The 12,121-nt window shown below is 40.7% G+C and overlaps 1 protein-coding gene across 1 annotated transcript in view; it reads left to right on the top strand.

Annotated features, from left to right (window-relative positions):
* Positions 1 to 12,121, top strand: part of ANTXR1 (ANTXR cell adhesion molecule 1) — a 246,853-nt gene that overhangs the window by 74,489 nt on the left and 160,243 nt on the right. Inside the window, exon 9 of the mRNA XM_059079800.2 lies at positions 6,084 to 6,144. Within this exon, the coding sequence (XP_058935783.1) occupies positions 6,084 to 6,144 (61 nt within the window). The remainder of the gene's footprint in view (positions 1 to 6,083; positions 6,145 to 12,121) is intronic.

Genomic DNA, 12,121 nt, shown 5'->3' with positions numbered 1-12,121 from the left:
TAGGTCACAAAATCCATACTGGATTTGGAGGGTGACTGGGAGAGTGAGGTTAAGGAAAACTCCTAGGTTTTCGTCTTAGAGAACTAGAGAGATGTAATTGGGCAATAGATAGTTAACCACCCGTGGACCAGGCTACTTCAAGCTCCAGACATCTTTGAAGCAGAATGTACCCTTCACAACAAGTAAGACACTAGGAAACATGCTGTCTAGATATGTGGAAGGAAAATGACCCTGTACTATGAATGGATAAAGGAAACTGGTCTTGTATTAACACACAAAAAATCTTGCAGCAGGAAATGGCCAAGTAAATAAAGATTGATACTTTATTAGGAAAGGAGAAAGAGCAGTTAGGGGGGAAAAATTAGGTATGCTATGGTGAGGGAAGGATTCATAACAACTCTATGCAAATATTCACAATCTTTAAGGATTCTTGAGAACTCTCTGCATAAACTCTGAACTTTATGAAAAAGGACTTTAGATTTTTAGAATCAAAAAATATAAAGTTTTACATACAACCTGGACTGGTTCACAATGGATTTCACTTTTTTAAAAATAAATTTATTGATTGATTTATTGATTTTTGGCTGCGTCGGGTCTTTGTTGCTGCACGCAGGCTTTCTCTAGTTGCGGCGAGCTGGGGCTACTCTTCGTTGCGGTGCACCGGCTTCTCATTGCAGTGGCTTCTCTTGTTGTGGAGCACGGGCTCTAGGTCCACTGGCTTCAGTAGTTGTGGCACGCAGGCTCAGTAGCTGTGGCTCGCGGGATCTAGAGCGCAGGCTCAGTAGTTGTGGCGCACGGGCTTAGTTGCTCCGTGGCATGTGGGATCTTCCCAGACCAGGGCTTGAACCCTCGTCCCCTGCACTGGCAGGCGGATTCTGATCCACTGCACCACCAGGGAAGTCCGATTTCACTTTAAGTCTATTAAACAGCCCTTATTACTTGGCAAAGTTCTTTTACATCTGCTGCCTCTTCTACTCCCTCAACACTCTCAAGAGGTGTACAGGAGTGTCACTACCAGTAACAACCCATGTACTTATAGAGTTCTTTGCAGATTTCAAACATGCTTACCCATATATCTTCTTTTTGAAATCTGCCCAAAAGGTAGCAGGAAAATATTGTTAGGCATCTTTCAGACATTTTCAGCAAATAGGATTTAGCAAGAGGCCAGTGGTGGGTGATGCGATAGAAGCAGATATAAGCTAACCATCTTTGCCCGAGAGTAATAGCAGTAGTAACAGCGGTAACAGTCACAGGTACCATTGTCTGAGAACCGAACATCTGTCGGACCTCCTACTAAGTGCTTTACTACTAAGGTTGTTCTGAGCACATTTCTTGGTGCCTTGTTTTCATGAAGGGCACTTTTGGCTGATGGCCCAAGGTTGTTAAATACTATTTATTGACCAATCACATCTGTCTAGTTCTGTCTATAAAACAAAAACCTTGTCAGTTTTCCTTAATCTCACTCTTTTCCTCACTCTCTAATCCAATATGAGTTTTACCACCTAAGTTCTGTCGATTTTACAAACTAAATATCTCTGCATTCATGTCTATTACTCATTTTACCACCAGATAGCCCTTTGAGGTGTTTTTCTTGCTCTCATTTTACAGAAAAAGAAACTGAGATTCAGAAGTTTAATAACTTATCCAAATCCTCATGGCCAGTAAGTGGTAGGGCTTGTATTTGGACATAAGTCTGTTTAAAGCCCAAATCTATTTTTTCTGTCTCCAGAGCCCAGGTTCTTAAGATTAAAACTACCATTATTTGAGGACTTCCAGGCCCTGTGCTATGGAGTCTGCCTATATTATCTCATTTAATCTTCCCAACTGAACAACCTCATGCAGTCGGTGCTGTTCTTATCCCACTATTACAGATGAGGAAACAGAGACTCAGAGAGGTTATGGAACTTGCCCAAGGTGACAGTACTCATGAGTGAGTTGACTCAAGCAGTTCAACTCCAAGTGAGTTTAATACTAAACTTTTAGTATGTTAAACTGTTTCCCAAAATTGGGGTTCAGACTAGTTAAAGGACTTGTCAAGGACTACAGGTCAGGTAAGTACAGGACCAGGGGCAAGACCAGGACCCAACTCCTCACATTGGATCATGCTTGAGGCATGTGGTAGGTAGTCTTGGCGAGTCTCCATCAGAGGTCAGTTAGACTGTCACCTCTGACGTCACGCCAACCCTGTGTGAATTCTTTCCACTCAGTCTAGTGATTTCCCTTCATCCATCTCCCAGTGCTGTGTCTCTGCCTCCTCCATGGCCACCACTGCCCAGGTCGGGGAGGGATCCTCTGCCTCCCCACCCCCATGCAGCCTCCAGTCCCTAGGCTGATCTGCTGTCGGCTGAAGTTCGGACAGACTGATTACTGTACAGTCTGGGCTGCTAATAACCAAAGGAACCCCTCAAATCCACCCCATGCCATTGTGACTTCCTACCTTTTGAAACCAGGCATTTCTAACTCATAGAAGCCACAGTCCCAGACAAGTCCTGCCCATCCCCCTCACTGATAAATTTTACTCCATTGGCTGCAATGCATCCCTTCCAGATGTTTTAAGTTAAGATTGGGAAAGCTGTGTTTTTACTGGATTGAAACACAGCCCTTGGCTGAAATTTTTTGGCCCTTTATACACTCCTTAGATTTATCAGCTAATTGCAGACACTTTGAGAGCATAATACAGCATGTGTTTATTATGACAAAACCTGTAAGTGTGTCTTTGTGGTCAAAGATTCACGGGTATTTCCTTTACTCACCCCGGTTAAGTGTTAGGCTTGGTTCAAAAATGTTGCTTCACGGGCTTCTCTGGTGGCGCAGTGGTTAAGAATCCTCCTGCCAGTGCAGGGGACATGGGTTCAAACCCTGGCCCGGGAGGACCCCACATGCCGCGGAGCAACTGGGCCCGTGTGCCACAACTACTGAGCCTGTGCTCTGGAGCCCGCGAGCCACAACTACTGAAGCCCGCGCTCCTAGAGCCCGTGCTCCGCAACAAGAGTAGCCACCGCAGTGAGAAGCCCGCACACCACAACAAACAGTAGCCCCCGCTCACTGCAACTAGAGAAAACCTGTGCACAGCAATGAAGACCCAATGCAGCCAAAAGTAAATAAATCAATAAAATAAATTTAAAAAATAAAAAGAGTGGTGACCTCCCAAAAAAACAACACTGCAAGGGCTGAGTCACTTTAAAAAAAAAAAAAATGTTGCTTCAAAGTCAGGAACTTAACATGGGTGAAGATTTCATTTATGTGTTTTGATGGAGTTTGGGGAATGGGGACAGGATAGATGCGATAGCCCAATTTTCATTCTTGGACTGTTGAAATCTTTAGTTGTAGATGATAAAATGATTTATAAAAGGAGACAGAGGAATTTTATTTAAAACATAAAAAAAGCTTTGTGTTGTTCTAATGTCACTACTTAATAAAGTTCTCCATATGGGTTAATTCTGGATCTCCCAATGTGGCCTATTAAGAGATTTATGCCTGAAGATATGTTGAAGGGCATGCCTGCCTCTCTGAGTTATGGCAACCAGTAGCTAAGGTGGCCCTTCAGCCAGGAGAGCCCAATGGCAGCAAACTGAGGGGAGAGGGGAGTGGACTGTCATCACAGCTCAGATAGGGCAGTTGTTATCTGGGGTATGAGTCACGGTCAAGGATCTGGATGAGGATACTGGCAAGCCCCAGTCCTAGGATGTTGCTGCATCTAAAGGACCGGATTGACCACTGGAAAGGCAGGATGGAAAAACCAGAAGCGAAACATGGATGTCCAGGATGCATCCTTGGGGTCCCTGATCCCAAGTCAGAATGTCAGTGAAGGGCTCAGAGGTGATGCCAGGTCCTTGGGGACCAGGGAGAACTGAGGCTGCACCTATGTTTGAGATGGACGGTGACTGGGTAAGCCAGAGGGAGAAGAAATAAGGCAAACACTGACAAAAACAAGTTGCTTTGACTGTGGAATGAGGTAGAAGCTGAAAACAAATAGAGGAATCAAAATACGAAAATGCCTTTAAATTGTAAAAGAGTCAGAAAGAATGTCAGGAAAAAAATGTCAGCTGGAAATCTGGATTTTAGAATTGTCAAGAAAAAGAAATACAGTCAGCCCTCTGTATCCATGGGTTCCACATCTGCAGATTCAACAAACTGGGGATCAAAAATATTGGGGAAAAAATCCAGAAAGTTCCAAAAAGCAGAACTTGAATTTGCTTCGTGCTGGCAAATATTTACATTAGCATTTCCATTGTATTATGTATTATAAGCAATCTGGAGATCATTTAAAGTATATGGAAGAATGTGTGTAAGTTATATGCAAATACTCCGCCATTTTATATAAGGGACTTGAGCATCCTCTGATTTTGCTACCCACGGGGGTCCTGGACCAATCCTCCTGCAGACAGGGAGGACTGTGCTGCTTCTTATTACTCTCAGGTATAGAGAATTACCTAAAACACATGGTTGCGAGGGAGCCTGTTGAATGTTTTGTCATCTGTACATCAGAGAACAATTTTCTCAAGCATGTTGTTCACTTCCTTTCACAATGCTTCTCTATGAGGACGCCCAGATTTCTCTCTGGAATGGGTAAATATTATCTCTTCTGAGAAACTGGTTTGTTTTCATTCTTCAGATTGAGAATCTCATAAATATTGTCTGCCCTTCTCATTTGCTACTAGAAAGCTTAGAACTAAATTCATGAGCCACTCCTAGCAAGGAAATAAGCTCTTAATAATACATAATAAAAAAATGTATGTCTTCTGTGCTATTCTCACTCCTTACTTCATCTTCCCCTTATTTTCCCTTTAATCCATTTCCTCCCCTTTTGAATTTATTGTATTTTATTTGATTGTATCTTGTGGTGTATGTGTCACTTAAGCTGGAACAAAGAAGCATATATAAATAAATACATCCATACAAGTAAATGGGTGTTTCCCAATGCTAAAAGATGCTTTTTGCTTTTATGGACTTTACATTTTACTTCACTCTTAATTCCTTTAACAAATGTCCTTTTCATAAATAGAGAGATAGTTTCCTTCAGGCCTCTGAACCATCTCAATTTCCAAATTAAGTAAAGCCCAAATAAAGATACTGCCTTTGCTTGGTAAATTAACTCAGTGTCCTATACTTGTTTAAAACGCTTGGTCAAAATTTTAGAATCATTATGCAATAAGAGACGTCAGGTGGAGAAAAGTTTGAACCCTACCAGTCAGGTACCCTGCTTTTGCCAGAAGAAGCCTTCATTATTAATTCCCTGTGTGGTCCTGGGGTCCTTCAGACTCTCCACTCAACCCTACAAGACTCACTTGGGGGGAAGACTACATTTCCATGCAAGTAAGGTCCTCCTAAAGAGTGAGGCACAAAAAGCAGCCTTCAAAGCCCTCCCTCTCCTGCAACATTTCCACTTCTTTAACTAAAAGGGAACTGAGTAATCTGAAAATGCATCTCCCCTAGAGGGCTGGCCATCTCCATCCTACTTCTCCAGCTTTATCTATTATCACTCGTTTTTATACTGTTCAAGCTCCTTTGTTCCAGCTAAAGAGGTCTATGTATTTCTAGTTTCTCATCTTTGCAAATGCCACTCCCTGCTTGGAACTTAATCCCCTAACTTACTCCTCCCCACTTGACTGAGTCCTACCCTCAGCGCCCACCTCTTCCAGGAAGCCCTTCCCCATGTAGCAGCCCTCAATGATTTCCCCCATGAACTCTGTAGCTCCTACCATCTGCCGCTTCACCCTGGCACCTATCACATAGGCTGGGCCATTGTTATTTTTCTTTTCAAGTGTAGGTCCCATTTCCTCAACTAGATGTTAAACCTCTCTATAACTAGTACTGATATATCATAGACTCAATAGATATCTGTCCAAAGAACAAATGGATGAATAATTCCTATGGATTTGGGGATACCTGGAAGCATCTAGCACAGTGCTGGCTCATTAAATTGACATTAATGATACTAGTAAAAATGTTATCCTCCACTTACCCACCCACTACAACATAATGTCTTTGAGCCTTCCTATCTTGGTAGCTAAAAACAAATCCCACTCTTCTGTTTTACAAAATAAGCTGTGCTTTGACTTTTTGATTTCCTCTCCTCCTAGATTTTGAAGAAGTCCTGCATCGAAATTCTAGCAGCTGAACCATCCACCATATGTGCAGGAGGTAAATTGAAATTAAATGCTAATCGCTATCACACAAATAATGAGATTTTGAATTCAAGTCACATGTTTACTTCATCAGTAGAGAAGAAAGGAGGTGGGGCAGGAAAGGGGAGGGGGGAAAAGAGGAGTAGAAACTGCTAAATAAATTTGCTTGTAGGGAAAAAAGGGAATAAGGAATCAACATGCCAGTTGTTGGAAAGTTTGGAAAAGCCTATCTAAATTCTCTCCTTTCATGGGAACTAATTTGGGAGTATTACAGAAATACTGGATTCCCACACATCACCATCAATACCCCTCTCTGGATACAAGTGGAGTCTAATCCTACATCCTCATGGCAGCCATCACAGTGATCATAGGCCACCTCTGAAATGTTGATATTTTTAATTATTTAATCAGTTCTGAACCTCTCTCCGTAATTAATATGTTGCTCGTAATTAATTGCTTAATCTACAATTCCTCACAAAACGTTGATAGGCCACTCCAATTATCCCATTAAAAGGCCATTATAATTTTATCATTAATACAACAAGCCTCTACTTATACAAAGAGTCAGCCTTCTCTGAGTCACAGTATTTTCTCTAACTGATCAAAATCATGTTCTTACTGTTATTTTGTATTATAATGGACTGCCTAAAATTTCAACCATTCTGGCTCTCTTTGTATAATTCCTGACAGGTTTCCCATCACTCTTATTTAAAAAGTACTGTTAGACACCTACTGAATGCCAAGCACTGTGGTAAGTGCTGGAGATACAAAAAGGATAAACTTTCTCTCCATGAGGTCTTGTGCTCAAGGACCTGTAGTATTTCACCGTTGAGAGTTCACTGTTAACATCGCCTTTCTAGTCTCCTAAAATACCAAGTGCCAATTATTAATTTATCATAGAAAATATATCATGCAACCCCATAAGTAGTGAGGAAGAACTTTCAAGCTTTTTCAAACACTGTACAATTTTATTCTTTATGGCATATTTTATTGGTATAAATGAGGTAATTCCTTGAGGATTCTGTTCCAGTTTCTTGGCTATATTTTAGAATAGTTGAAACACTTTTCAAGGAGTTAGATGTAGTGAATAGTATGTGCCAACAACAAAATACTAAGTATATATGTAAACATTTAAAGTTGTTAGCAGTACTGGGAGACTGACTATTCAGAGACATGTAAATTTCCTGAAGAAAAGCAATCAACAAAGATTATCTATTGACCTTTAAATACACTGCTACCCGGTAACACAGATGTCAGGAACAAATGTGGTTGCCACAAAGACAGGTCCAGGAGAACATTCTTAAGAAAAGGAATTGAAAAATCTTACCTTTGCAAATTTACAAAAGCATATTACCACATGAACCCAGTGCCAGAAGGCTTTCATTAGCTTCAAGGCATATCTGTCTCCATAATTTTTATAATTCCTTTACTTTAAAACAATTAGGAAACAGGGGAGTTCCTTAATTGTGCAATTATCTCATTCATGAAAAAAAAAAACACCCAGACTTGCAGTTTAGCAATCCTACTGGATGTTTTGCAAACTTGTATTGAATCAGAACATCTAAAGACAATTAATACAACTTCTGTTAATTCACTAGCATAATCAGTTCCCCTCCTGTAGGGTTCTTGGGGCCAGAGAAGGAATCTTATTTCTCTCCACTTCCCATTGCCTAACAGAGTACGTGGTACTTAATAGGTGGTCAATGTTGACTGAATGTCTTGATTCATACATTCCTTAAACAAACAACGCACGAGTTTTTGCTCATTTGACCCTTTTTAGCTACTTTCGCCTAATCTCAAGAAGTTATCAGACCTTTGAACTATTTTAAATGAAGCAGAATTAGAAATAGCCAAAGACAGAACAAGGCCCCCAAAACCCACCAAATCTCAATCACTCAGATTGAGTATCTTCTTAAATAATTCTTGAATCAGATTAGTAAACCAAAATCTCCTTTACTTACCACTGAGGTGTTCAAGACAATAAAAAGACCACATATGTAAATGTAATGAATACGGCACAGAAATACCAGGGTCCACAAGATCTGATCCTAGCAAATTCATAGTTTTCAGTATATTTCTTATTAAATGGAAAAGAAAAATAATTAAATAAAAGATATTTTTAAAGCTAAGGAAAATACAAGAAAAAATATTAAAAAGCATGAATAAATTTAAACAAATTAAAACAATTCCAGTGATTAATTATCTCAGGAGCTGTTTCTTTGGTAGAACCAATAAAATAGACAAATCTCTGGTAAATCCAATCCAAGGAATCTTTCTTTAAATATTTTTTAAATCTCTGGCTTATGTGCAACATCCCATATTTTATGGACAAATAATAGTTTCCTGCATCAGAGTAAACTATCCAATTCTATTCATTTTATTTCTTTTTTCTAATTGACATGTAGTTGATTTACTGTGTTAATTTCTGCTGTACAGAAAAGTGATTCAGTTATAGCTACATATATACATTCTTTTTTATATTCTTTTCCATTATGGTTTATCACACAATATTGAATATAGCTCCCTGTGCTATACAGTAGGACCTTGTTCTATATCCATTCTTATATATACTAGTTTGAATCTGCTAACCCCAAACTCCTCCTCCATCCCTTCCATTTCCTTTAGTTCTTATAAAAAAATTAATACAAGACACAGTGATGGGGCCTAGGCTAAGTTTTGAAAAAGAAAGCTCCCACCTCTCTTGAATTAGAATCATTAGGATTAAAACATGTTGATTAGAGAATAAGTTTACTAAGAAGAAAATAAAACTTTCACAAGGTATCCTTACACCAAAACTTCCTCCAGGGATTCCCTTAAAGGTCTGTCGCTGATCGTTCTCTGGAGTAAGCATGGCTTTCATGAAGCATTGGAGGCCATTTCATTGTCCAGGGCTGTGAACTCCTGTCAAGTAAACCTAAGCAAACCCACTCTGTGATTTTCTTTTTTTTTCTTTTTTTTTTTTTTTGTGGTACGTGGGCCTCTCACTGTTGTGGCCTCTCCTGTTGTGGAGCACAGGCTCCGGACGCGCAGGCTCAGCGGCCATGGCTCATGGGCACAGCCGCTCCGCGGCACGTGGGATCTTCCCGGACCGGGGCACGAACCCGTGTCCCCTGCATCGGCAGGTGGACTCTCAACCACTGCGCCACCAGGGAAGCCCCCATCTGTGATTTTCATTAGGCCACTGCAAGGAGCCGGGGCCAGGGATTTATGTGAAAGTGCTTTAAAAAGCATAAACTGTTACAACAAAGCAAGGTGACATTATTATCATCAGTATCATTTTAATAAGGATTGAAGGTCAATATGAGAATCATGATGTTGATAATATCACACCTAGATGAGAAAAACATGCCTGTATGTTTCTATACTGAAAGAAAATTGGGGAAACCTTGGTAGAGTTCAGAGTATCTGCAAAATGATTCATTAACTCAATACATACTGGAGGAGAAAGTGAACAAGGAAATATTGTTCATATTTGTAAGCTATAATGTTGAGACTAAGCCCTAGACAGATCTGTGAAGAAGGTAGAACTTGCTTTCATCAAAAACCTTTCCTCTCTGCTTCCTCCCCTCACTCTCTGAATTACTTCCCTTTCCTGGGCCCCAGAGCAGCCCCTGCTGTGGAGCCCCACCCTGGCCTCTCCACTCAAGACACGCTATACTGATGATTGCATTCTCCCAAGACAGGGATCTCAGCTGGCTCTCACCAACAACTCAGCAACAGCCATGGTTCTGACAGCAAACTGAGCTCTGAGAGAGGCAGTGAGATAATACACCGGGTGGACAGTAAAACTGAGATCCAACACAGATCTTTCTGTGTTGGGCTGCAAATAATAGGGTGAAATTTAATGGGACAAATATAAAATGCTGAACTTGCAAATCATCGGTTTCATGTACAAGCAGGTTTAGAGAAACCTGACTTAGTAACAGTTCATGCAAAGAAAAAGAAAAAGCAAGGAGAAGCATAGCTATCTTGAGAGCCAACAAGAATGCCTCTGACAAAAAAAAAGCTGATGCAATCTTAGAGTGCATCAATAGCCATCCAGTGTCCAGGGCAAGAGGGCTAATACCATGCTCCACTATTCCAAGTTCAGACCATGGTTCCAAGTCCCATATTTTTAAAATGGCATTGACAAAGGCATGTTCCTAGTAGAAGTGGTGATGGAACTAGAAACCATATGAATAATTCATTCAGGATGTGAGGGCAGCCCAGCTGTAACATCTGTCACCCCATCGATAGCCAGGGTTGATTCAGCTGATCTGGCTGGCTGGGCAGGTGTCCCCTTCCTCCCTCCCATGTGTATCCCTCCTGAAGCTGCATGCTCAGTGGAAGAGGATGACCTTCCCCAGTAGGGTCCATTCTTCAGTCAAGGATGTACAAGTAGCTGTGCTTCCCCTGCTACAACCTCCAAACAAGCTCTCAAGGTCCATTTACAGGAGAACACAGGATAGTCAAGCTTCCAAGACTCCAGTCACTGATTCTTTCCTCCCTTGCTTGCTTCCTTCCTTCCTTCTTCCCTCCCTTCCTTCTTTCTTTCCATCACTTCTTAGTGTCTACTATGTACCAAGCAATATGAAAAGATTTGAGTACCAAAATACATGCTTGGTCCCAACACCCCCATGAAACTCACAGTCTGCTCTAGGAGATAACCATATGTTCAGACAAATTACGAAACCATGCATGAAGCTCTGTAGCAGAGATCTGCTCAAAGAGATGCTAATGAGATGCTTGTGGGATGAGGAAGGACTAGAGTGACCACAGAGATTTAGACAAAGAATTGAGACACTCACAAGGATATCTGGAGAATTCCCATGCAAAAAGGAAGTATTAGGCTTACTATAAATAGCTTCAGGAGACCACCATGGAGAGATTGGGGAGGAATTCAAGGAGGCAGGTTTTGGCTTAACACGCGCAACTTTTACAACTAAAGCTTTCCAACAATGGAGTAGATGCTCTCAACTTTCCACCCCCAGAATTATGGGAGCAACAGCAGAATGGCCATCTGTAACCACATGCTATACAGAGAAACCCTTTTGGGGTCTCCTTTATAACTGTAAGTTTCTAAAGACTTAATTCAACTTCAGCTAAGATATTAATGGCTGATTATTTGTTTAGTGGCTAAAGGAAAAAGTATACTTGGAACTATTTTGCATTTTAACAGGAAATCTTAATGTGAAGAGGAGGTAAGCATCTGGCCTATCAAAAAGAATTTCAATCAATGTCATGAGTGAAACTATTTGGAGAGAGAGCCAGCCCCAAACTTCTCCACTGCCAGAGGTTATAAGCTGGCAGCCAACAAGCCCTGTCTGGTCTGCACATATGTTCTTTTTGATTCACACTGCAATTTTAAAAAAAAAAAAAAAAAAAAAAAAAACTTCAATTTATTGCTAACATTTAAAAGTCTGATTTCACCTAAAAATTCAGATTTTCGTCTTGTATTGAAAAATCAGATCTAGCAACATTGGGCCTGTATTTATTGCAAGATAATGATTATTAGAGACTGAATAACTTCCCTTTAAAAGAAGCCTGTACTCTTTCCAGTTCCCATACTCTCCACCATTCCCCATTATCCCAATACCCAGGTCAAGCATATGGTTGCTGTTTACCATGGTGCTTATACCACCGCATTTACAGTTCCTGTTCTAAAACATTAGGAAGTCCCCTGCTCTGTGGAGAGCCTTTATAGCACCTTTGCCATTACCTGCATTTAAATAATTCTGCTTCACTTCTAATATAGACTCTTTTTTGAAGTTCCTAATTAAATGTTTTTGCAGATTAGCCTCTGTGTAATTAGGAGAGTTGATCCATTGTTAGACTGGCCCTGCCTAGTTCAGCTCCTCTTTAGGAAATGCATTGTCTTGTCTAAGCACAATTTTCCTCTGGTCCCACAATGTTGGCCTCAGACTTGAATAGCTCACAGTGTTTTATGTAAGCAAATACTCCAGGAAGGAACTAATTGGAATTAAATGTGCAACCTGCCAACTGCTCTACATTTA

This window comes from Kogia breviceps, chromosome 11, assembly GCF_026419965.1.
Source record: "Kogia breviceps isolate mKogBre1 chromosome 11, mKogBre1 haplotype 1, whole genome shotgun sequence".
Lineage (NCBI taxonomy): Eukaryota > Metazoa > Chordata > Mammalia > Artiodactyla > Physeteridae > Kogia > Kogia breviceps.
Note: the sequence above shows the minus strand (reverse complement) of the source record. Positions and strands in the feature narration are given on the sequence as shown.